The sequence below is a fragment of the Miniopterus natalensis genome, chromosome 2 (assembly GCF_054644295.1).
Source record: "Miniopterus natalensis isolate mMinNat1 chromosome 2, mMinNat1.hap1, whole genome shotgun sequence".
NCBI lineage: Eukaryota > Metazoa > Chordata > Mammalia > Chiroptera > Miniopteridae > Miniopterus > Miniopterus natalensis.
The window spans coordinates 21,891,123-21,918,845 of NC_142082.1; the positions used below are offsets into that span (position 1 = coordinate 21,891,123).

The 27,723-nt window shown below is 38.9% G+C and overlaps 1 protein-coding gene across 1 annotated transcript in view; it reads left to right on the plus strand.

Moving 5' to 3' along the window:
• The window catches only part of IDO2 (indoleamine 2,3-dioxygenase 2), a 36,506-nt gene that overhangs the window by 3,461 nt on the left and 5,322 nt on the right, over positions 1-27,723 (plus strand). The window contains exons 2-8 of the mRNA XM_087813819.1: positions 9,554-9,649; positions 13,551-13,670; positions 14,914-15,032; positions 15,688-15,702; positions 17,044-17,143; positions 19,359-19,476; positions 25,027-25,078. Of these exons, the coding sequence (XP_087669945.1) occupies positions 9,554-9,649; positions 13,551-13,670; positions 14,914-15,032; positions 15,688-15,702; positions 17,044-17,143; positions 19,359-19,476; positions 25,027-25,078 (620 nt within the window). The remainder of the gene's footprint in view (positions 1-9,553; positions 9,650-13,550; positions 13,671-14,913; positions 15,033-15,687; positions 15,703-17,043; positions 17,144-19,358; positions 19,477-25,026; positions 25,079-27,723) is intronic.

Consider the following 27,723-nt stretch of genomic DNA (forward strand, 5'->3'; position numbering starts at 1 on the left):
TTGTCAACTCTGCTAGGATCTGGAGCTTGTCTGATCACGTTGAGCAGAAATTTGAGGCAACGATGGCAATATAATAGAAATAAAAACAAAGAAACCAAACTTCATAGTGGTTAATGTTGATGGATAAAGAAAAATGTGTTCGGGGTGAAGGAGGTTGGATGGGTATGGATTTCTGTGCCAAAACTTAAGAACCAAGAAAGGTGAGTAGAACCAAAGGGGAAATGGACAGAGATAAGGAGAAGCCGTAAGAGGGGCAGCCAAGATAGTTCTCTGGAAGCCAAGATTTTAAACAATGAAGCAACTTAGAGTTTTCTCACGCAAGATATTTAAGCAGTAGAGAAACTGAAACAATATGGGGAGAGGTGAGCTGCCAGACCCTAAGCTAAAAGCACGAAAGCATTAGGCATAAAAAAATACACATCTGCTACTTTCAGTCCACATGAAGCTCAGGAAGTGTATTAGTTTTCTTGAGCTGTTGTAAGAAATTATCACAATTTTGGTAAACTTCAAGGGAAATTTATTCTCTCAGAGTTCTGGAGGTCAGAAGTTTGAAATCAGGGTGCCCACAGACCCCTTCTCCCTCCCGAGTCTCTAGGGAGAATCCTTCCGGCCTCTTCCATCTCCTCGTGGCTCCTGTGGTAGAATGACTCCACTCCCTGCCTCCCTCTCCACATGGTCTTCTTTGGGTCTGTCTTCTCCCCTCTTTCTGTCTTCTAAGGACACTAGTCATTGGATACCCTAATCCGGGATGATCTCATTTTGCAACCTGTAGCTAAATTACATCAGCAAAGACCCTTTTTCCAAATATGTCCAAGTGGACATATCTTTGGAGGGGGGCACCATTCAATTCACTATGGGGAGTGAGGTAAAAAGATAAAGAATTAGAGGGAAGGAGGGACCTGGACAATGAGAAGTAAAATACTGTTTTGCCCTGAGATTCCCAAGCCTAACCATACAGGCATGGGCGGGTGAAAAGGGATGAAAGTGACACATGACACAGTTCAACATCACTGGTTTTGTCAGCACAACGCTAACCCACATTCACCAGTATGACCTTGATATGCTGAAGAAAATTCACACCCTATGCTGGTAAAATTATAGCTTTAAGGTCAGAGGAAAGCTAGAATATGAGACTCAATATGGGCAAAGGGTAGGCAACTAAGTTAGGCGACTTGCGCTCAAGTGCAGCCTTGTTTTTATACGTGACCACAGTAATTCTGTAACTGCAGTTACAAGGGAAAGGAATCTTCTCTCTTGCATAAATTTAAAGAGATAAACTAGAATCATGTTTCTAACACTGTGGCCTGCAGAGTGGGGAGAGGGAAGAAGTACAAAGACATAATTGAGAGTGCATAAATACCAAGAAATTCCGTGTTTGATTCTCTGACTAGATATAAAGATAAAATTCTTATGTTGCAATAATAACTTGTTATTGAAAGACACTGTCATATGATTTTAGTTTCTTTCTTTCTTTATTTTTTTAACCTAGGTCTTTGGATCCTTGGGAAATTATTCTCTGGGATTCATGAGAAGTTTTCCTTTAAGACGATCTTGTATGTTGCTCTAGTTGAGAAAGAGTAGTCGATAGTCAATGTGACAAATTCTGATTAATGGCAGAGGCAGAGCCCATATTAATCACACTGGTTTCAGTTTGAATTCCAGCTAAATCTCTTACCAGTTTTAAATTTAATTTCTTGAACCTTATTTTCCTTATGTGAGAATAATAATGCATGGACATTCTATGAGTAATGAAATAAGAAATCAATAAAAGTTAGGTAGTGCTACTACCTGAAACCCCTTATAATTCTTACACTTTGGTTTGAGTTTAGAACTAGGTCTAGGCCAGTCCCAGCCCTGGGTCTTATTGACAACAGGGTAAGTTAGGACTCTACAGCCCAGATTTTCTAAATCATGACCAATTTGAAATAGAACATTTTATCCCATTTCATACCATAATTATGCCAATATTTCTCACACTATGTGTCTTAACTTGATTTTGAAACATATAATTACTGTAAATATCACCCAACTGCTTTTGATACATTTTATGGACGTATTATTGATAAAAATATTTCAAATGTATGTAATCTCAGGTTAATGAGTCCCATAAATTAACAATATGCTGTCTGAAATCTTACTTTGCATTTCTCTTTACTGATAGTTTATTTTATTATTAATTTCTAGAAGTTGGTCAACTACAGATGTATGGTAGCTCATCATTACCCACAATATTTTCATGAAAAATATTCTTACTATGGCAATTTTGTTACTAAATTAATAGAAGCGTATTAAATAAAAAAATTGGAAATGTTTAAAAATATGAAACTAAACTTTTATAGCTTCATGACAAAAATCAAAATACCTTTGGTATTTGGGGATAATTTATCTGAGTGTGTGTGTCCCTGTGTGTGTGTGTTTGCAAAATTGTAAAGTTATAACTCTATTGCCTTTCCAAATCTGTATTCTGCACTTTCAATTCAATATTATAAAATAAACCTTTGCCTGAAATTAATCAGTCTTGACACAATTTTAATGGTTGTTTCAAATCCCATTTGTATGATATAACACTGAAATTTAAATGGATTAGAAACTTGGTGAATTTCAATTTCCTTTCTTCATAAATAAAACTGATATATAAAACGTGTGTCTATTCTACTCTCGAAGTTTTAATTCAAACCAAATGATTTGCACAAAATTTCCCTATCTTGTCTTAAAAATAACTTGTAATCACTATCTAATTCTGAGAGCAATTGTTTAAAACTCTTCCCCACTTTTCATTCTAACCTCCAACCATTTGCTCTATCTCTTTATTTATTTCTTTTTCTTCTTTTTTTTTTAAATATGCCTTTATTGGAAGGGAGAGGGAGAGAGATAGAAACATCATTGATGAGAGAGTCCTCATTGATTGGCTGCCTCTTGCCCACTGGGGACTGAGCCTGCAACCCGGGCATGTGCCCCGACCAGGAATCGAACCTCGATCTCCTGGATCCTAGGTCGATGCTCAACTGCTGAGCCACACCAGCCGGGCTGCTCTATCTCTTTAGAGTCAAATACCCTCCCCTAATTTACTATTCCCTCAAATTTTTTTTCTAGCATTTTATTTATAGTTTCAATGTACTGAATTTCCCCCCATTACTCTCTATATCTAAGGGCACTTAGGTAGGTGCTTAGGATACAGATATGAATGAAACCAGTGTGAGCTCTGTATTCCCAGACTGAAGAAAATGTTGACAGAGAGTATGAAACCAGAACAAAAATATTGGGCATCCTAGATGGACCAACTAATTTGATGCCAATTAAAAGTTATAGTCTTTAATGTTTGTCTAGTATTTATGAGAAAAGATTGAGCTCTCCTTCTAAGTAGAGAGAGGGGTCTGTGATAGATAATATATCATAATTCTTGAGACTGGAGAAATTTTAGGCAGTAAATTTTAAATTACACTTTCCATTTTCTCCATGCTTCATTGGCCTATTTAGGTTTCCTATTTCTAGACACATGAAAAAAGATATTTTACAATTGAAATAAGGATTCATTTTAGATTTTTCAAATGTATTAGCAAAATTTATTTATACCATTCTCTTATATTTTATTAAGAATTGAGTTTTTTATTTCCTGTTATAGTCCCTTTGTAATATATAATAACATAACAGTAGTAATTACTATTTAGTTTAGTGCTCATTTTGACGTAGGCCTTGTGTTATTAACCTTCACTACACATTTTTTTCATCTGTACCTCACAATAATCTTCACTACCCACAAATGACTCATTTGATAATAATGAATTCAGCCCTTTCTCTGAAATATACCTCCTAGCTGTGCACCTTTCTCTATTTCTATCCTAGTTCAGTCCGGCATCATTTGTCTTCTGAATTACTGCTTCCTACCTTGTCTTCTTATTTCCATGCTTGCCCAGCTGTAAAACTCTCTCTGCAGAGCAGTCAGAGTGACTCTTCAAAAACAAAAATTGAACCATGTCATTTTGCTCATTAAAACTTTCCAACTGCTCTTTAGAATAAAATCAAATATTTTAGTGTAGCCTACAAAACCCCTCATTCTGCTTACCTATCTTTTCGAAGTCATCCAATATTTCTTTCTTCTCACATTACTTTGCTGCGATGTCACATTGGCCTTTTTCCATTGAAACTTGCCTTTTATTTAATTTAAAACCATCTGCTTCAAATTCTAATCTGAGTTTAAATTCTAATTTTTATGATATTAACATTGTCACCCAACTTCCCTTTGATGATATTTGCCTGTTTTATTTTTACTCAAACTTTTAACCTTTCTGTGCTATTTTTTTTCTTTTATATTGAATTTATTGGGATGACACTGGTTAGTAAAATTGTATAGGTTTTCAGATGTACAATTCTATAATACATCATCTGTATGTATTATTTTCTTAACCTGAAGTTTTAGTTAACTTAACTGGCGTTAATTTAACAAAGAGTTTATTATTTCTATAAATACTTTATTTTAAAAAGTTTATTCTCTTGTAGGTTATAAATGTGTTGAGGAGAATTATCCAAAATAAAGCAAAGGATGGCTGTGTGTCCGTTCAATACCACCCTGGAGCACTAACAGTCTCTCCTTTAGGATTATTTAATCATCTAAGGGGTGTCCTTCTGTCTGACAAGCTACTTACTAATGGTTATGGCCCAATCTCTGAAGTCACAAATTAATTTGTAGATTTTTTTATGCAAAAGAGCTGCAAATGACTTCTGTTGGGTAGAAAATATAACTGTAAAACTTATGATTGCACTGCTCTATAGGATATTAAGCAATTATATCTTTAACCTAGCAATTTGATTTCAACATTTTTTTTTAACTCTGTACACATGAAGTTTATCAAGTCCTTTTGAAACAACTGTGCCACCCTGTTGATTCTCTCATTAATGAACTTTACACTCTTAGACAGGTGTAAAGTCTAGGAAAAGAATAACATAAAATAAAAAATTGGTTTTTAAGGAAAGCCAAATATTTTATCATTTTTGTCCATCCCACTCTGGGTCTTCCGATTACTAGAATGAGGGGAAGAACAACATGTAAAGTGTCTTTTCATTTCCTGGCCCCTGCATGACCCTCTACCCTCTTCCCCGCCATCCCTACCATTCTCTGTGTTTTTTTCCTGAGAGGTAATTGACTGTACTCTGGAGTCAGAGAGATTTGACCAGGCCACTGACCAGATGTGTAACCTCAGGAAAGTCATCCATCTGCTCTGGGCCTTACCTTCTTCTCCTTCAAAATGGAAACAATGAGATAACATGTCCTAACTGATAACAGGTACAGTGTGCCCAGCCCAGCCTGGCTCAGCGGTTGAGCATCGACCTAGGATCCAAGAGATCGCCGTTCAATTCCCGGTCAGGGCACATGCCGGGGTTGGGGGCTCGATCCCCTGTACAGGGCGTGCAGGAGGCAGCTGATCAATGACTCTCTCATCATTGATGTTTCTATCTCTCTCTCTCCCTCTCCCTGAAATCAATAAAGATATTTAAAAACAAAACAAACAAACAAAAAACCTAGAAGAATAAGGGAAAATATTGGTTCATTGGTTCAACTACCTTGCTATGAATGGCTATTTTACACACACACACAAAATGCAAATGACGAGAGCACATGAAAGTACATTCAAATTCATTGACAATCATACAAGTGTAAATTTAAACTATGGAATGATACCATATAAAATTATTGGAAAACCACACAGGAAACTTTCAAGGGTCATCATTGTTAGTTGGATGATGAAAATTAGGATACTTTTACTTTTCATCTTGTAAATTTTGTGCTTTTTGACTGGCTTTCCACAAACATTGATTGTATTATTTTGAATCATTTCTGAAAGGTATATTTTTTTGGATGGTTATTTTAATAATTTTATTAAATATTAAAATAATTATAGTTTTAGTGCAAATAATGCAGTACATATCATATCTTAGAAATAACAAAACAGCCTGGATGGAGTGGCTCAGTTGGTTGATCCCAGGCCCAGAGAGGTCACAGGTTCGATTCCGTCAGGGCACACGCCCAGGTTGCCTGCTCAGTAGCCAGTAGGGGATGTGCAGGAAGCAGCCAATTAATGCTTCTCTCTCTCCCTCTCCCTTTCTTTCTCTCTAAAGTCAATAAAACATTTTTTTTTTTTAAATGACAAAACAAAAAAGTTTGGTAATGTTCAAAGTTGCTAGAATCATAGATAAACTGGCACTCTCTTTATATATAATACATATCATGAATACATTTATAAATTTGTGTAATTTTCCTGTAAGCAAGTCAAGAAGTAGCTTGTAAGCTTTTCATGTGTAAAATCTTTAATGCAGCAAATCCACTTTTAGAAATTTTCTCTAATAGGGAGAAACTATCTAAAAATACTCACATGAGGATGATTATTTCAGATTTGTTAACAACAGTGAAAAATTATAAGCTGTTGGTAATATTTATTTATTTATTTTTAATGTGTTTCATTGATTTCAGAGAGAGGAAGGGAGAGGGAGAGAGAGCAACATCGGTGATGAGAAAGAATCATAGGTCAGCTGCCTCCTGCATGCCCCACATGCAGGATTGACCCACAACCCAGGCATGTGCCCTGACTGGGAATCGAACCCTGACCTCCAGGTTCATGGGTTGATGCTCAACTGTGGGAGGGGGGGTAGATTGGAGGGGCTGGTAATATTTATTAATAGAGTATTATAATACTATACAGGTTTTAAAACAAATGTCATATATATGTAGTAACTGACATCAAAAGCTATGCTATTCAGTGAAAAACTCATCAGCTGATCCTGTCTCCCACACTGTAACAACAACAAAAAGTCTGTCCATTAATACTGTCTTCAGTCTCTAGAGGAAGGGCCAAAAGAAGGAATACATTTTTAATGGCGTGTGAAATATCTTAAAATCCTTTTTCCCTTCTTGATAATTTTCAAAGACACCACATCAGTAGTTTTCAAGCTTTTGGGTACATCATTTCACCTGTAGGGCTTGCTAAAACATGTGCTGCTGGGCCCCATCCAGAGTTTCTGACTCAGTCGGTCTGGGGCAGGGATCCCAGAGTATGCATTTAGGACAAGTTCCCAAGTAATGCCGAAATTGCTGAGCTGGGGATCACAGTTGGAGAGGCCACAGGATCTTAAAGTTCATGGTTTTTGTGTTTGTGGGGTGATACAGAAGTCCAAAAATTAGGACTTTTTAAAGAAGGGAGAAGATGAAAAAGAGGAGGAAGGGAAAGATTCCTCTAGCAACCTAAGGGGAAAGAAAAGGGAAATATGAAAGACTAGACTGCTGCCTAGATTGAGGCAAAATGTAGTATTTAAGAATGTCCATGCAAGACAGGAAGCAGAAATCCAGATACTTAATGTATTTCTCAGAACAGGATTCCTTATCTAGGCATCAAAGATGAAAGGCCAGAGGTGATGCCTTAGTTACAACTTCTTTTCTTAAAATCCACTTTAAAAGACGTGAATATTACAACGCTGCATCTTTGATTTTCTTTTATAAAGATTATATTCCATTGTCTTTTTAACTGCATTCAAGTTTTGTTTACAAAATATATGCATCATATAGACAGGACAAAAGAAAACCCCAAAACAAACAAAAAAGCAAGTTGTCTGTGCAGAGTCAGTTTTCCGTAAATCCCTGTGTTGATTCTTACCAGCATTCTTAACTCTTCTCTTCAGTCATTCGCTCTTACAATCACAGATGACAAATAGCTTAAATTTCTCATTCCTAAATGGTGATAGCCCTCAAACACAAATTTCCCCTCTGCTAACGCCTATGGCTCTCCTGAAAAAGTAATTTACATTTATGGTCTCTATTTTCTTACTTCCTCAGCACACTAAAATTTAAACCCTGTTTCCCTGACTGTGACCTAAATTTCTGTGCTGTATGTGTTCAAAGACAAATACGTATTAGTCGCTTCTTAGTTTTTTTTTTCCCAAAGGGAACAATCGTAGTTTAAGTTTCTAATGATGCATTTGACCTTCTGAATTCCCTATTTCTGTGAAGTTCTCTCAAGTCATGACTTCCGTAGGGTAATTCTCCACTGACTCATTGAGCATCTATAAAAGTTTTTTTTTTTTGTATTGCTGGATTCAGTTCCTCTGCCCTGTAAATACACCCCCGTGTGCCTTTCTTCTCCTTTCACTTTGTAATATTTTTGTGGTTTTAACCACAATGTGGAGTTATTTTAGCAGTTATGCTTCCCAGTTGTATATTTCTAATATCAGTTCTTTCCTGAACTTCAAATTATATATCCAGCTGCCTAGTGTACAACCATATTTTGACATTTCACACATACTTTAGGCTGTATTTATCTAAAAAGAAATTTACTATCTTTACACCCTCTCTTTGACTTCCACCTGCAGTTCTGAATTGTGTTCCCACCAATTCATTCAGTCACCTAACTCACAAACATGGAAATCTTCCTCACCTCCTTTCCTTCTTAATCCAGAGATACAACATTCAGTTGTGCAGACTGTACTCTCAAAAAGGAGACCCAGACTCTGGGAGAGATCAGAGTTGGCAAACTTTTTTGTAAAGAGCCAAATAGTAAATACTTAAAAGGTTTGATACCATGTAGTTTCTGTTGCAACTACCCAAATCTATAGCTGTAATAAAAAATAGCTATAGACAATATGTAAACAAATGAGTGCAGTTGTGTTCCAATAAAAGTTTAATTACAGCAATAACTGTAGTTTTTCATTTCCTGGGATTGAGTCAGGGTTGCTAAAATCCAGCCTATGTTCTACTTAGCTAAATCATGGGTCCAGAGTAGGCACATAAAGGATGATATAGGGCTAGGAATCATCTTGCTTTTAGCATCCCCACCTCTAAATTTAATCATCACATCATTTCAATTTTACTTTCAAAATATTTTTTGAATACATGCCTTCTCCTTTCCAAATTCATTGCCACAGCCTAAGTTTAGTCCTTGGACAGTATTTCAAAGGCTTCCTCATCTGACTGCATATCTTAAAATCCTACAAACAAAATTAACTTTCTAAAATTCAAATCAAATAGTGGGATCAAATCACATAAAGAAAAAATTCTTATATATTCTATAAAAAGCACATTTAATCTGATTTTGTAGTCTCATCTTCCATCATCCTTTCTCTTGAGCATTATATTCTGGTAACTGAATCATTTATAGTCCCAAGAAGCACAGTTATCTCTCTTTATCCACTATCCCCTCTTACTGCCTTCCCATCTTGAAATTTCCACCTGGAAAAGTCACTTTCTACAACTGGCCCCAACTGTCCTATTTCTGCATATATTTCCCTCTAGTTCCCCCACAACAGCTGATAGAATTAACCACTTCTTCTTCTTTGTCAGTTCTTAAGCTTATACACATATCAGTAATTAAACATTATTTTGACATATATCTGACTACATTTTTTTCTTCGTTAGCGAACCATATGTTCCTTAAACACAAGGGTTATATTTTAGTCATCAGTGTATCTGAAGTGCTGAGCAGAGAGTATAGTGAAATCTGAAAGCAGCTACTTCTGGAAGCTGCTTCTCAGAGAGGTCTAAAATACTGAGATGTTTCTATTTTGAATGCAGAAAAAACTTCCAGATCATTATAGGCCTTGGATGGAAATTGCCAACCAACTTTCTTACTTGATTGAGAGTCACCAGCTTCGAGCTCAAGTGAATAAGGTATATATATTTTTATTTTACTCTTCAACCCCTTCTCACCACCCCATTAAATCTTCACACCACTTTTCTTTCTCAGCACCGTGGAACTGAGTAGGCTGACCTTAGGACACCAGTTATTGCCATTGAGGTTACTGACACAATGATCTCACCCTTCCTGAACTGCTGAATGACTTGTTCCTGATTTGACACATATGTTTCCCTAAAATTTTCAGAAACTATACAAAACAATTCCTGGAACATATTGAGTACTCAACAAGTATTTGTGTTTTCTTTTTTAAAAAGGAGGCTATCTGGTTGGGACCTGTAGGCAAGCTGATGGGTAAGACCTAGCTGGGAAAGAACAAGCATAGAAATTCTCATTCCGCGTCATGTGGTCAGTGCTCTTCTGCCTCTGAGTGAGTCTGCCTCAATTGTACCATAGCGCCTCACAGAATAGTTGAATCAAGAGAATTTCTGAGTTATAATGTCAGGGCTGTCAGGTTCTGTAGAGATAATTGATGTCTATAAATATACATGAGGTAAGATGACACATGTTGGCCAAGAGTATATAAGGAAGAGTGAAACTTCTTGGTCCCAGGAGAACTGACATAACTGCACAGGAATGATGAGAAGTTGTTGTAATAGGAAGAACATAGATTTTGATTTCAGAAGACCTGAGTTTGAAACCTGGATTTATCAGTTAGGAACTACATAACTTTGAACAAGTGACTTAACCCCTGCCACACTGCTTCCTTAATTATAAAGTGGGAGAAATTCTGGTCTCATAGAATTGTGAAGATGAGCCTCTTTGCATGTGTCTTAGCCTCACAATTCCAAGTGCCATATGATTTCAAAGATACAAGAAATATTTTCTACTCTCCAAGACTCTCCTTCACTGACTAATACACACTTAATGTCTATAATTAAAAATTCATTTAAAAAGACTTATTGAATGCCTGCTAAGTGCAGTCCTAAGGTTAGAGATATTGTAAAACAGATGTAAGAGACTATCTCCAGTGTCTATGAAGGTGGCAAACTAAATCTAAGAATTTATTTTCCTGCCTCATAAAGGCTCATTAACATAACCAAAAGAATGCAAAAAAGAAGAGGAGAGGGTAGGTAAATATCTGCAGTGCAGAAAAACAAGAGAAAGTTGAGATAAAAATTAAAGAATTGTTGTACCATTTTAAGTAAAGAATACAGATCTACACATAAGTTTATAGTTCCCATGCCAAGCATTCAGCCAAAGCAAAAAGAAGAGCCCCCTACCCCTGCCTCTCAGAGCATCTCTCTCCCATCTCAGTACCAGGGCACAAAAGCAAGAGGGAGTCTGGGACAGTTTGCAAGAAGACAAATTAAAGTTCAGCTTGTGGACTACACAGTCCTTTGTACCAGGCTTTCCTCAGGCTTTATTTGATTAAACTGCCATAAATAAAATGAAGGACTTGCTGAATTGGTGCTCCTCATATGTTAAATGTCAACAAGAAAAGGCCAGGAGTGTCCTGCTAACTTCTATCCACTGAAAACATCAAAGCTGGGGAAACAGCTTTAGCACAGCAGTGAAATTAATTCCTTGACACTGCCACTGGGCTAAATAGTGTCTCTTCAGGAATCATGTTTACTCAGAGCCTGTGAATTAGTTGGAAATAAGGTTTTTACAGATGTAGTCAAGATAAAGGACATCATGTTGTATTAGGGTTTTGAAGATTTAGTATAAAAAGAGACCATTCAATATCTCATTGTTTTTATATTGATATATTGTATTGATAATATTATAGATATATTGACCTAGATAAAATATATTTTCAATAAAATTTCACCTGTTTCTTTTTACTCTTTTAAAAATGTGGCTTCTAGAAAATTTAAAATTGCACATGTGGTTTTCGTATTTCCATCAGACAGACAGTACTGACTTGAGAAAGAAGGGCTGCGGTCAGCAGAAGGGAGGTAGCACCCTGGCTCGGTCCCCCAGACTCTGTGACCCAGGTCAAATATCTTACGCTCTCTGACTCTAGGTTTTGGCTTGTGGGTTTGGGGGAAGATGAAAAATCACCCTGTGTGGAAAGTTTTTAGCATTGTGCCTTGAACACTGTTTAGTAAGAGCCTTAGAATAAATAAATGCCGCTGTAATTCTCAGGCTGTTTCCGGTTAAAATGCAACATCTCAGCCCCCACCACCCCCCCTCCCTGCCTAAAGCACATGAGGCGATTTTCTCTCCCAGAAAGTTTGTGGGAGAAACATGTAGACAGGTTAGGAAAGGCTGCCCCCTAGTGGGCAGAGGGCGAAGGGTTCCCTCGCAGAGTGTCAAGTGCGAGCGGCCCTGGGCCTGGGCAGGTGCCAGCTCCCTTGGTGCTGTTTGTGGCTTAAACGGAAACACGAGACGTCCACTGCCGCTTCTTCAGGGGTTCAGACCTGGAGAGGGGCACCAGGGGCATCTAGGTCAGGTGGTGTCTAGGGCTGGGGAGGACATGGAAGAAGGAGGCGAGCTGAAGGCCCTGTGCTTGGAAGCTGCAGCTCAGGGATGCTTGGTGTCAGCCAGGACAGGGGGCCTGGCCCAGGGAAAACTGAGACACTGGTAATATTTGTTTGGGCGTTGTTGTTAGTAATAACTAAGGTCTGTACACGATGTTGCTTACAATGAGGACACTGCCTTCAAACTTCTGGGTGGCACATTTTGACAAGGAAGAAACAGACATGGAGAGGTTTAGAGAGCTAGCCAAGGTCACTAGGAGTGTTGAAACGGTCTGGAAAAGCATTTGGCCTAGCTCAGCTACCTCCCTCCAGGGATTTGGTCAAATTCCTAACTCTGTGGGGCCTCCTTTTGTTAGAGTATGCAGCTAGTTAGGTGTTAACAAGGAAAGAGGGAGTGAACAGGAGCTAACATCTGACTGAGCAGGTAAATAGCCTTGACATCACCCAGGAGCAATTGCGATAGGTCCACCAGCTCAACAGGCTGGGGAAAACCTCAGGAACCCTGAGATGGAGGCCAGGGTGGGGTGGGGTGGGGTGGGGTGGGGGACAATAGAATGAGACAGAGGGAAATTCCTATTAGCGCATGCACAGACCTCACACAAGTCACCTGTCACCTCCAAGTGACCTCTCCTCAATTATATCCTGATTATAATAAATCAGCAATGCGGTTTTGACCCCCCTGTGGGCAAACCTAGAGAATGTGGGTAAAAGCCCAAAGGGTAGGACATTACCCTAAGAAGATCAGAGGATGGGGTTGGATAGTTTAAAAATAAGCCTGCTCTTTTCAGGGATTGGATAGTTCAAAATGAATGCACCCTTTTCCCAGCCCAAGAGAATATAAGAAAGCTCACACAAAGCTCTCGGGCAGTTGCTCGGCAGCCTGCCCATTTCCTTTCTCTAAGAGTGCACTGTCCCTTTAATAAATCTTCCCGCTGCTGCTTGAACCCCTCCTGTGTGTGTGTCCTTGACTTCTTTCCTGCCACACCTCAAAGAACCTTCTCCGTGGGGTGACTGTTTTATTAATGAATCAAACAGAGATCTTACTCTCTACAGCACAGGGCTATTATCAGGGTTAAAGACACCAAGTAAGCAGAGGTGCTTTTAAAAGACAGGATTGTAAAAGTCAGCACTGGGGACTCCCATGTAATAAATGATCTCAGTTGAGTTACTTATTTCAGAATACTCTAACCAAGCGGTCACCAATGTCCAGCACAACTATGGGGATAATTTGGGGGCTTGGGTGGGGCTATTAGGTACATCCAGAACAATATCATTTGGAATATCTGCTCCTCTCCTGGAGAGTCATAGGATCAGGGGAGAAATGGGTGTGCATGGTTCCTGCATTGAAATAGAACCTGTTCCTTATACCCAAAGAACCCTTCAAGCCACAGAACCCCTGTGGCCATCCCTTCCCCTGCAGCTGATCATCTCTGGAACTTCTCTTAAACAGATGCCCCTCCTGAATTGCCAGTTGCTCAAGAGTTACAGGGAACAGCGCCTGGCCCACCTGGTGTTGAGCTTAATTACCATGGGATATGTCTGGCAGGAAGGAGAGACACAGCCTGCAGAGGTAAGAAATAGATGCCTGTCTTGTCATGGATCTGAGTTGCTTTCCTGGATTTGGGCACAGGTAAGGCTCTTCAGAGTGTTCCTTGGATAACTCAGGGGTTGAATGGGGACCGTCTTGAGGTGACTTACTAGAAGTTGTTATTGGCTTTGACTTACGAAGTTACTGATGGAATCAATGGCCACACAGGATGAGGTGTTTTATTTAACCCATTCCTCTTCCTCACTGACACATAAACAACCATATAAACACATATGTATGTAAACATAAATATTCATATGCATATATATGCTTTTAGTTTTATACACACAAACATGCACAATATATCTACATATCTAAGTAGATGATAGATAGATGATGATGATGATAGATAGATAGATAGATAGATAGATAGATAGATAGATAGATAGATGATAGATAGATAGATAGATGATAGATTTTTTCCTACTACTCATCACTTCAGCCCCCAATTTATGCTTAACCATTTGGTAATGCCTTTCTATGCATAGTTAATATTCAGTACTATTTTATACTATATGTATATGTGTGCGTTCCAATCTTATGATTTTCTTTTTCTTTTTAAAAATGTGTTTTTGGCCCGGCCGGGCGTGGCTCAGTGGTTAAGCGTCGACCTAGGATCCAGGCTATCAGGGTTCGATTCCCGGTCAGAGCACATGCCCGGGTTGCGGGCTCCATCAATGACTCTCTCATCATGATGTTTCTATCTCTCTCTCTCCCTCTCCTTTCTCTGAAATCAATAAAGATATATATTTTTTTTAAAAATGTGTTTTTGTTGATTTTTTAGAGAGAGAGAGGAAGGGAGAGAGACAGAGAGATAGAAACATCAATGAGAGCGAAACATCATCAACTGGCTGCCTCCTGCAAGCCACCTACTGGGGATCGAGCCCACAACCCAAGCATGTGCCCTGACCAGGAATTGAACCAGTGACCTCTTGGTTTTGAACAGTGCTGGTTGACGCTCAACCACTGAACCACGCTAGCCCGGCCCAATCTTATAATTTTCCACATACAGTTCAGATTGTACTCATAAACAATATATTCACTTGATTGTTAACAGAAAAAAGTATGAGAGTGAGGTGTATGTGTATAGGTCACTCAGATAATCCCACTTTATCCCCAAATTGTTTTTCTACCACAGGATTGATGGAATAAAGGACAGCCATGATTACTTACTCTCTTGCACTCTTCCTAGAATATGCTAATGGTCAGGATTTGTATTTGAAAGGTTCTGCCAAGAAATCTTGCCCTTCCCTTTGTGGAAGTCTCCAGGAATTTGGGGCTCCCTCCTATTCTGGTCCACTCAGACTTGGTGCTGACGAACTGGACTACAAGGAATCCTGAAAGGTAAGAAAAGGAGAGTGCGCTTTGGATCTGAACAGATGGAAACTGAGTAAGGGGTAGTCTTATGACTTGTACTCTCCCTGCCAGGGTTTAGTAGGTATTCTTCTTGGCAATTACTTCTTGGAATCTCTTAATATGCCTAGCACAGCACTAAGTGCAATGAAGAAATGAAAGCAAAGTACACCCAAAGTGGTTAAATAACAAAACAAAGCAGTACATGACAAATGTCAGAGGGATGCAAACAATAAAACCTTCATAATTTTAAAGAAATTACATCAATGCAGGCTTTAAAAATCTGCAAAAAGCTTGGTGACAGGGTGGAACTTGATCTAAAGTAGGTGTTAAAAGTTGAGTTGGAGTAGCATACCTACAACAAAAATATGGGTTTGTGGTAATTGCAAAAATATAAAAGGAGCAATGCTGCAGGGTTAATGTTCTGGGGCTGGTATGCAAGTTGAGATTTGGTTCACTCTTTGTAACACAGTGGATGTAGTCTGTCACAGCCTGTGTGTGCATGGATGTGTGAGTGTGTATACATTTGCACAAGAGTGTGTGTGTCTGTATGCATGTGACCCTAGAGGGCATATGTGTTTACAAACTGATTTCTTCTTTTATTTTCTTTTTTGTTTGTGGTTGTCAATAACTGAAATTTGACTAGACCCCTGGACATGAGGTAAGTTCTCAGAAATCCTTCACCTACTTGAGAATCCAGGCTTACTTAAAAAGATTACAAATGAACAAGAAAGGAACATACCAAAGTGTATATATATATAGTATATAAGCTATATACAAATGCATGCAAAAATAAGGCTAGAAGGAAAGGTGCCAAAAATTAAGTTTGGAATTTAACAGTGGTTGCCTCTGGTCTGTAGGGAATAGGGGATTAATTTTCTTTACTGTATTTTCCAGTCTGTACATAATAAAACAAGCAAAGTGCAATGTAAGAAAAAAACTTCACCAATTCTTTAATAATCTAGAAAAGACCTCTTATCTCACCATAACTTCTAAGAAAGACCAAGTTATAGGCAGTGGCTGGACAACTACAGAAGAATTCCTTTGAAATATTATATAACCTATATTGGAGCTCTTGAGGCAGGTTTGGCTCAGGCATCCTTAGGCTCTTCTCTCTTTGAAGAGCAAAATTGGCCTCTAAATTGACATTGCCTCTCCCATCACCAAACCTCAGCTCAATAAAGGGGTCCATTATAAAAGCTGTAGCTCAGGAAATTGAGAGATGGAAGGGTAAAGACACTTTCCTCCACAGTAATGTAATTGCTGGAACAGTGGTGTTCTTGACTTAGTTTTCTTTTGTGTTTGTTTTTCCTTTCTTCTCATGCTGAAAATGTTAGAAGCAAGAGTGACTTATGGAATAAAGTTTTTAAATTTTGTAGACTGGCTGTATATCTGGGATATTTGAATCCATGTGATCACAGGTCATTTAAAAATGATTCCTCTATACAGTCTTCTAGCTCTCACTCTGTTATATAAAACAAAACAGAAACTATTCATTAGAAAGAGCACTAGCCTGAGTTATGAAACTATTCACCCCCTGGTCCTGTGACTAGCCCGCTATATGACCTTGGGCAAGCTATTTTGCTTCTTTGGGCCATATCTAAAAAAAAAAAGGAGCATGGAATTAGCTGTTGCCTCTAAGACTCTGTGCTCCTGACAGGAATGGTGTGATGGGCTATAAATTGGTGCTGTGAAGAATCAGAAATACCTACCCACTCATGCTTTGGCTATTCCATTGGGGAGATGGTCTGGGACCATCAGGGCCATGGTGGACTTTGAGAGTCCTCCAATCAGGTGAATTTGGGCTTGAATAGATCTGTTCTTTTTCTTTCCTGTATGTTGCTGAAGGTAGATGCTCATCCTTTGGGCTTTCCTATAGAGAGGGGAAGTGGTCATTGATTCTACCCTGTACTTATAGTTGTCTAGCTTGGAGAGGACCTGGGGGCCATGCATACTCACGGTGTCCAAGCCTCTCTAACTATTTGGTCATCTCCTTCCCAAGGAACTTGGACACCATTTTCTCATTTCCTGGGGGAGAAAGCCTGCGTGGTTTTATACTGGTGACTGTTTTGGTGGAGAAATCAGCAGTACCTGGGATTAAGGTATCTTTCCACCCACAGCACTTTTTTTTTTCCCCCCTAAATGAGAAATCAGTATGAGGTTTACTTCCTTCCCATCCAGTCTCTTTTCCTTTGATGCATTAATCAAATTAGATGAGCATAGGCATTGTCCTCTTGGCTTATGTCTCAGGAAGGATGTCATGCTCTAGCCCACAGAGCTAGCCCACAAAACTCGGAATTGACCATTAGTCCGCTCAATAAACAAGCATTCTTCTAGACAGTAAAATATCGGGGACAACAAGACAGACAGTGCTCTGGCCCCCACAGGAGCGCCTGCTCTAGCGGAGAAGGGTGAGCTGACGTGCAGGCAATGAGAGGAAAACGCAGTTTCAAGAAAAGGCGCCTAAAACCTCATTCAGACCTGAAAGCTTAGGCAAAGCTTCCCAATGGAAATGACAGGTAAAGTGAAAACCTGAGTGACACACAGGAGTTAAGCAGAGAGAGAGAGAAGGAGGGTGACAGACAGAAAGACAGACAGATACGCAGATATATTCCTGGCAGGGAGAACTGCTGTGCAAAGGCTCAGAGGAAAAGGGACCATCACCGAGATTACCTAGCCCTGCGGGTTTGCAGACTCCAATGACTGATAGAAAGGTTGGGTTTAGTAAGACAAAAGACAGTGAAGCAGCAAGTGATCAGTTGGAGAATCCATGCCTTGCCTAAAAATAATTAGTTAAGTTTATGTCTTTCTTCCTTTTTTAAATTATCTTTATTGTTGAAAGTATTACAGATGTCCCCTTTTTTCCTCCATTGACACCTTCCATTCTGCCCCTGTCCCCCCACCCCCAGGCCTTCACCACACTATTGTCTGTGTCCATGTGTTATGCATATATACATATATATTATTTGGTTAATTTCTCCCCACCCACCCACCCCTGCCTTCCCTCTGAGATTCCTCAGTCTGTTCCATGCTTCTGTCTCTGGATTTATTTTGTTCATCAGCTTATTTTGTTGATTAGATTCCACATATGAGTGAGATCATGTGATACTTGTCTTTCTCTGACTGGGCTTATTTCTCTTAGCATAATACTCTCCAGGTCCCTCCAGGCTGTCTCAAAGGGTAAGACAGCCTCCTTTTTAACAGCCGCATAGTATTCCATGGTGTAAATGTCCCGTGGCTTTTTTATCCACTCATCTACTGATGGGCACTTGGGCTGTTTCCAGATCTCAGCTATTGCAAGTAGCACTGCTATGAACATAGGGGTGAATAAGTTCTTTCTGATTGGTGTTAAGAGTTTCTTAGGATATATTCCTAGAAGTAGAATCACTGGATCAAATGGCAGTTATATTTTTAATTTTTTGAGGAAATGCCATACCGTTTTTGATAGTGACTGCACCAGTCTGTATTCCCACCAGCAGTGTACTAGGAGACTTCTCTACATCCGGGCCAGCATTTGTCATGTTTGTTGATTTGTTGATAGCAGCCATTCTGACAGGTGTGAAGTGATACCTCATTGTCATTTTAATTTGCCTCTCTCTGATGATCAGTGACTTTGAGCATTTTTTCATATGTCTCTTAGCCATCTGAATGTCTACTTTGCCTATGCCTTTCCTCACCACCTTCCCTGGTTAGCATACTTTGAGTCCTTAATGTGTCCTCAGTGGGGTCACCAGTCATGGGGTAAGTATTATAGCACCCTTTTTCACTCTCAAAAGTGAAATTGTGTGGTCACTTTATTTCTTATCAGTGTGTTTAGCCCATTGAAAGATACAAAATGAAATATTGGTCTTTCAGTTATAGCTCAGATAAGATAAAGACTGTTAGGAAGGCTTCATGGTGGAGGGGGCTCTGGAGCTAGGGGCTCTATGGTCTCTACAGAATGTGTCTGATTTTATGAAAGACAGAGCTCATGGCTGAGGGTCCCCTAATTCAAGATGCAGATGTAGAAATTATTATGTGTGATAAATACAGAAGAAGGAAGGAGAAAAATGATAGAGTGATGCCCCTGAGAGTTAAAACAAGTAGCAATCAGTGGAAAGATCTAGAAAAATATGTCCAAAGGTCTATCTGGGAGATGCCCAGAGAGATTCCTTTTTCAGGCAGACTTGGCAGCAAAGTTTAGGGGAGCCCTGGAAAACAGTCCAGTATTCAGAGGGGTGCCCTTCCCAATTCCCCCAGCTCTGAAGCTCAACTCACTCCTCCTCAGTGGACTGTAAGTGAATGCTAATGAACCGAGTGAATGAATCTTCTCCGCAGGCACTTGTTCAAGCAGTGAATGCCATCCTGCAGACCAGCCAGAACTCCCTGCTGCAAGCCCTGCAGAGACTGAGACTGTCCATTCAGGACATCACCAGGACCTTAGGACAAATGCATGGTATGGGGCTCCTGGAGACCGAGCGCTCTGCTTGGGGACAAAGGGCCTGAAGGCTGAGCGACATCCACGAGATGGCGCTGGTGTCCCAGCTTTGTTTTTTGGTAACATTGCTGCTTTAACTATTGGAGAATGATCTCTCAATTTGCAAAGATATTCTGTGGTTTTGGCTTTTTTTTAGTATTCTCTTGCGGTTAGGGTAGTTTCCTCTCTTCAGTGGAAATATGTTTCTTTGCGTGTTGAGGTCTCGCATGAAGCTTGGGAGGAGGGGAGAAGGCAAACGACAACGACACAGGTTGTATACACTCCACCCAGCAGTATTAGGCTATTGCAGAGTTTCGTCTTTACACTCTCTGATGCCCCTTTTATTGTTGTTTCCTAGAGTGGAGCCTGAGGTGATTGACCTTGGCCTTAGGCTCCTTCTCTGTGGCTAGAGCAGGAATGAGTTTTACTAGGCGTAGCCAATTCCGGGGCTCACCCTTCCTTTGATTGGTGACATTATATTCAGGTGACTGCTTTCCATCTCCCATGTCGGGACAGCTCTTCACCTTCCTCTATCAGGAGAACCTTACAAATGAACAGTGTGTGTTAGTGTTTTGTTTTTTATTTAAGTAAATTTGGTATATAGCATTATATGTCTCAGGTGGACAGCATCATAATTTCACATCTGTATTCACTGCAAAGGGATCTGCACCAAAAGTCTGGTTACCATCCACCTCCATGCAACTGGTTCCCTTCACCCAGTTCCCACATGTCCCAGCCCCTGTTAACCACCAATCTGTTCTCCGTGTCTGTGAATTTGGTTTTTGTTCGTACATGGGTTTTGTTTTGTTTAGATTCCAATGAGTGAAATCATGTGACATTTGTCCTTCTTCATCTGACTTATTCACTTATAATACCCTCAGGTTCCATCCATGTTGTGGCAAATGGCAAGATTTCATTCTTTTTAATGCTGAGTAGCTATATATATATATATATATATATATATATATATATATATATATGCATATATATACTTATACATATATCTCACAACTTCTTTATTCACTCATGAGTGAACACTTAGGTTGTTTCCGTATCTTGGCTATTATTAATAATGCTGCAATGAACAAAGCAGTGCATAGATCTTTTCAAATTAGTAATTTTATAATCTTCATATTAATACCCAGAAGTGGAATAGCTGGATCATATGGCAGCTCTCTTCTTAGTTTTTTGAGGAACCTCCATGCTGTTTTCCACAGTGGCTGCACCAGCTTACATTCCCACCAGCAGTGCACCGGGGCTCCCTTTCCTACACATCCTTAAACACTCGTTATTTCTTATCTTTTTTATAATGGCTATGCTAGCAGTTGTGAGGTGATATCTCATCATGGTTTTCATTTGCATTCCTTTAATAATTAGTGATGTTGAACATATTCCCATGTGCCTGATGGTCATATGTGTATCTTCTTTGTAAAAATGTTTATTCAGATCTTCTGCCTTTTAAAAAAACGGGATATTTGTTTTGTTGCTGTTGAGTTGTATGAATTCTTTATATATTTTGCATACTAAGTCCTTCAAAGATACATGATTTGCAGGTATCTTCTTCCTTTCAGTAGGTTGCCGTTTGTTTTGATGCTGGTTTCCTTTATTGTGCAGAAGCTCTTTTGCTTGTTGTAGTCCCATTTGTTAATTGTTGCTTTTGTTTCCCGTGCCTTTGAATCCAGACCCACTAAATGTTGCTAAGACTTACGGCAGGGACCTCCTGCCTACGTTTTCTTCTATGAATTTAATGGATTCAGGTCTTGCGTTCAAGTCTTTAACCCATTTTGAGTTAATTTTTGAGTATGGTGTAAGATAATGGCCTATTTTCATTCTTTTCTGTGTGGCTATCCAGTTTTCCCAACACCACTTATTGAAGAGCCTGTCTTTTCTCCACTGTATGCTCTTGATTCCTTTGCCATATAATAATTATCCACATATGTGTGGATGCGTAGGTTTATTTCTGGGCTCTCTGTTCTGTTCTGTTGATCTATGTGCCTGTTTTAGCGCCAACACCCTACCGTTCTGATTACAGTAGATTTGTAGTATAGTTTGAAGTCAGGGGGCGTGATGCCTCCCACTTTGTTCTTCTTTCTCTACAGATGCTCACTTTTGCTGTTCTCCGCTGTACACACAAGGAGGTGGCCACAGTGTGGGTGTGCGTTGTGGGGTAAGCCACCCTGAGCACTAGGGATGCCATGGCCAGCTGGGGAGATTTGCAGGTGAGGCAAACCCAGCAGCTCATGGGAGGCTGTCCTGACGGAGTCTATGGGATGGTCCGTTAGGATCTGCCTCCCTTTAATGCCCTCCGAGGCCCAATCTGGCATTCTCACAGCCGCTCCCCAACACACACGCTTCTTAGTCCTGAAGCTCACTTCGGCCTTCTGGCTGGGGTGAGAAAGAAGTGGGGCTCTGGAAGCATTCCATGGAGCTGGGAAAGCCGGGGACTCACATGTTCTCCCTTTTCCTCGGACAAATCACAGGCCACTCAGGTCTCTTGTGGGCCTGGGCTGTATCTCCTTGTGGGATGCGTGATGTAGGTAAAGTGAAATGTTCTTCTCGCCCTCTTCAGTGCACTCAGTCTGGGTTTTTTTTTTAAACTCTAATGGCGTGCTGGGGCTTCTCTGCTGGACTTCCACGAAAGCTCTCTTGTTCACAGGTGACTGTCTAAATCAGCATTCTTGGGGGTGGGGAGTAGAAACTCTTATTTCACCATGATAATAATGTCACTTCTGCAGTTCCCTGATTTTCAGTACATTAATTATCTTCTCTCTCCCTTTCTGCATGTGTGTATGTGTGTGTATGTGTGTGTGTCCATACTCACCACTCAATATCCCCTTTTTGTGATATGTGTGTCTTTCCTTATTTATCTAATGATCTTTTTATCTTTTACCTGTGGATTTATAAGAGTTTTTGTACACTCTTGAGCATAATTTTTGTTAGTTATGTGTGTTGCAAATGTTGTGGATGGTCTTATTTTGCCTTTTGAAAGCAGAGATTCTTAATCTAAATATAGTCAAAGTATCTGTCATTTCTTTCATAAAAGTCCATGTTTTATAGGTCTTGCATAAAATATTTAAAATTATAGGTCATAAATATATTTTCCTGCATTTTCTTCTGAAATTATTGTTTTGTCTTTGACATTCCAGTCCTTAATTCATATATAATTATTATTTATATGTAGTATAACATAGGAAATAAATTCAATTTTCATTCTACGAACAATCACTTATTTGCAGTATTAGCTAATTCTTATGTCAGGTTTTCTTAAATGACTGGATCTGTTTTCAGGCTCTCTGTTCTACTTCGTTGTCTGTTTATCTTTCTCTACACCAATATCTTTCTCTCAACCAATATCATTTGAACTATAGCTTCATAAGATTTCTCACTTTCAGGTAGAGAAAACCCTTTCACCTTGCTCTTCTTGACTTATCTTTGAGCCTTTGCCTTTCTTATAAACTGTTAGAATCAGCTTGTGCAACTGCATTAAAAAATTTTTGTTAGGAATTTTGCTCAAATTGCATTAAGTCTGCATATTAGTGTGGGAAAAAAATGCATGATTTTGAAATTATATTCAGTCTTTCTGTCTTCTGATCAAGGCAGGTGGAGAGGTAGATAGAGCATGAAAGCATTAACTAAGGTCCCTAAACAAGCTTTCCCAAATCATGTCTTCATATTAGTGCATATTCTTCTTATGTCATATGGCCTGAAGTTTATTCACATAGAAAAGACTTCCTTAGATACATTTCTTCTCTTTGACATTAATACTGAATTTTCTTGACTCTCTTGAAATGGATAAACTTTTCTTTCAATTTAAAAATATTCTTTCATTTCTTTCAAGATAAAAGACTTAAATATCTTATGCTTTCTTCATTGTTACTTTGTATTTTTGTTTTTTAGTGAATACAGTATCTTTGATTTCACTAACTCCTGAGTATAGTGTTGCTGTTTTATAGAATAAAACTGGTATTTGAATACTAACCTTGAATCTAGTACCTTTATAAACATTCTTATTCATTCTAATAAATATGTGGTGATTATTTGGGTTTTCTATATAGAAGTCATATCACTTGAGAACAGTGTTCTTTTTTTCTTCATTTACAATACTTGTAGCCTTTTCTGTTTAATTTTTGTTCTTCATTCTTATTTCTAAGACTCTCAACACAGTATCGAATGGAAGTGCTGATCCTTGTTTTGTTTCACATTTTCAAGGACTCTTTAATATTTTAACATTAAGTATAATGTGTACTGTAGACTTCTTATAGGTTCCTTTCATTAGTTCAAGGATGAGCACTCCTATTTCTAATTAGCTAAAATTTTTATTTGTGTATTTTTTTATCATGAATGGAATTTTTTTACAACATATTGAAATATTTTTACATCCAAATTATTTTACATTTATTGAAATGATCCTTTTATTTTTTTCCTCATTAAATTTGGTAAGTTGGGTAAAATATTAAATTATTACCAGCCATTACTGCTTTAGAATAATTTGTACATAATATTTAGCATTTTTGTGGGACAAGAGCAGCAAATGGGTAAGACCCAGAAATAGCACCCAGGAAAAAAAAAAAAGTCCAGAGGAGCATTGTCAGAGAAGAGCAGAGAGAGTGGGGCACCATTCAGGGGCCCTGGGAAACCCTGAAGCTGAAGGGAGACGCTAGTTCCCTGAGTCATGGGCTTCAGAGAAAGTAAGAGATCGGGGGCCACAGAGTGGGTATGACGGTAGAAAAGGAAAATTGATGGTATGGAGATGTCATTATTTAGGTATCAGAAAAAAAGATGTGTGTGTTTTTTCCTCTCAGAGACAAAGAGAGATAGACAGGAATATGGGCAAGGGAAAATGCTTAGTCACAGAGGGACCCCGTTGTACGAAGAAGAAAAACCCTTCCAAATGTTGATAAAAAGAAATTTAGTACAAATGTGAAAACCTGCTTCCTTATGTACACTTTTATTAACTAGTGAAATCAATTATCCACAAGCATTGGCTTAGGCTCAGAATCGCTGCACAGCTTCCTGAAGGCAGCTGCGCATGGGGCCAAATGAGCCTGTGTCGGAGCTGGTGTGGCGCCCCCGGCAAGGGGCTCTCCACTCCTGCCCTCTGCTGACTGTGTAGAACCGGCCTGAGCATAGGTGGCTTTAGTTTTCCTCTCCTGGGAAAGCCTTGAAAGAGGTGATTCTCTCTGCCTTCTCCTTTCCGCTCCCTATAGTCTCTCAAACATCATGCCTGTTAAATGTATTAATTTTTTAAAGATGGCCTTGATCTCTCTTTTTGTGGTTGTTAAGTACAGAAAGGGGAAGTGCCGCAAATAGAAAAGGGCAGCATTTGGAATAGTTTAAAAGTTCCGTAAGCACCAGCGAGGAAACTACAGAAGAGAACATTCCATCCACCTCTTGCTTGTGGCTTTCATTCCAGGTTTCCATGCAGATCAGATAGAGAGGCAGCCCCTGGAGTGCAGCAGGGCCCATGCACATGTAACCAATTGCTTTATTTTGCCTGTAGTAAAGTTCACATTTTGATTGTCCCTCCAGATTATGTAGACCCAGACATATTTTATGCAGTCATCCGGATCTTTCTCTCTGGGTAAGTACAGTTCAACTGTTTTCCTGCGTGAGGTCTCTGCAGCATTTTCCAAATTTATGGGGCTAGAAATTGACACAAGCTTCTTAGAGTAAGAAATACACTAAGATAGTCTTGTTAACAAGGTAATCACTTAGATCCACTCTTGGATTAAAAAAGAGGAGTACCATCTGCATGGCAAATGACATTAAAGGTGAATATTTAAGTTTAGAGTAATTTTCCTTAGGCTTTCATATTACATTCATTTGTATTTACCTTGATGACAAAGGAAAAAAAAAAAAAAGCCCAGTATACCACCCACAAAGCTCAATCATTTATATTTCTTTCCCTTTGTTATTGAAACAGGTGGAGGTATAGATAGGATCTAGAAAGCATTCCTAGGATAGCTACTCTAAGCCATTTTCTCATATTCCTGTGTACTCTCTTTTTGTCACATGACCTATAATTTCTCTGAAAAACAGAACTCCGCCCTTAGACACACTTCTTATTTTAAATATACTAGTCATACGTTGACATGTTTTAATGAGATTGCTTTACTATTCACTAAGAAATTGAATTTGTTGTTTGTTTGTTTTTATGGTGAAAAGTGAAAGGCGGAGGTGGTGGATGGATGGGGTAAAAAAGGTGCATCGATACCGTCTAGTGTGCCATATATCAACTAGCAGGTGCCTGGAGTGCTATTGATAAGAAGAACCTGAAGCTGTGCCTAGATGTAACAAGAAACATGCCAAATCCCAAATCAATAAATTTATTGATTTAGCAATATGGTCCATTGGTGCAAGAATAGAGTGACAACATGTACTAAGTATTTTCTATAGATTAGGTAGGTCTGGAGTGTGAGAAAGTGACTTCCCTCTCTAAGGGAGGCCAACCTGGGTGGGGATTCCTCATTGTAGGGTGCAGAGAGTAAAAGCAGGAAGGTTTCTACAGAATAACTTGAGAATAATAAGTATATGTTTATGGCAAAAAGACGGTAAAAGGGGAGTGATATATATGGAATTGGGATTGTGCCTCAGAATTTAGACTTTCACTCCGGAAATGCTCCCCAAAGAGATTATCGTAGAGAACTCATCTTGCTCTCTGTATGTTTTTCATACAGTAGGGATCAAGAGAAGATCTGATTGTACAAAAAGACTCTAGCAACAAATAGTAAGCAAAACATGTAGATATACTTTGGTAGGATTAGACAAAAGTAAAAATGTCATTTAAAAAATGTTTTAAAATAGACTGAGATTTAGGAAGCACCTAATTCTGAAAAATCTCTTTGTGCTTTACTTTGTTCACTAAGTCTAAGTTAGTTTTCCTTGTTACATAACAAATTACCACAAATTTAGCAGTTTAAAACTACATACATTAATTATCTCACATTTTCTGTACGTCAGAAGTCAGAGTGAGCTCAGCCTAATTCTCTGCTTAGGGTCTCAAAAGGCCAAGTCAGGCCATCTGCTGGGCTGAGATCTTATCTTCAGAATCTGGGGAAGAATGCACTCTCAAGTTTTTGGTAGAATCTAATTCTCTGTGGTTTTGAAACTCAGGTCTCTGTTCCCTTGCTGTCAGACAGAATCTGCTCTCAGCTTCCAGAGGCCTTCTGCATTCTTTGTCACATGGTCTCCTCCGGCCCAGCAATGACACTTCCTATCCTTCTAGTATTTCAGATCTCTCTGACTTTTCCTTCTGCCACTAGCCAGAGAAAAGTCTCTGTTTTTAAGATCTTATTGATTAGATTCAGCTCACCTAGATAATCTAGAATGACTCTCTGTGTTAAGATCAACTGATCAGTAACCTTAATTGCATGTGCAAACTCCCTTTGTCTTGTTATGTAATATATCATATCAATAAGCATGATATTAACAGTTCTAGGAATTAGAATGGGAACCTTGGGGCAACATTTTTGGAATTCTACCTATCATGTTTAGATGGGCACCAGAAGGTGACTTTGTTTTCACTAAAATAAGTTCAGGGTCAGTGATGCATTTATCTGTGATATACATAAATGTCTCCCCTCTGCTTCTGATCTTCAAAATATATCTCATGCAGCTAAACTAAGTGACCAGTACCAAAGTGTACTGATAAGTGCAGACACCCAAAAACATCTGGATTGTTGACAATCCCAAGAGGGTTGTCTTGAAAAATCTAAAAATCTAAATCTGCTCCTGTGTTCTTGACTTGCCTTATGTTTGATTTATTAGTTCTGTTTACTGTTTAAAAAATTTTTATTACGGAGAGTTGAAAGGTTTCATCTGCAGATGAAACATTCCCTTTATTTCCTACTCATTCTAAATTTCTCAAGGAGGTTAATAGCCCCTGTGGAAAAATAATGTCATCCCATTTCTTCTCTTTTTTTCTTTTTTCCTTTTAAATGTCTGCTTCTATTGGGTTTCCTAGAAATATGTTACAAGAAAGACTAAAAATAATCTTGCTTACAGAGATTTGAAAAAAAAAAAAGAAAAATTCCTTTTCCTTCACAAACAGCAGTTTGGGCCTGAGAATGCATGGGGGCAATCCTTGGGTTCTTCGCAGAAACTCAATTTCCCTGCCTCAGAGTACCATCATCATAGATAGAGAATATATGGGTTTTGAAAGTAGATGCCCTTCTCTTACTTTTTTGACTTTCATGCTGGTATTTTCTCTATTACCTTCTATGTGGC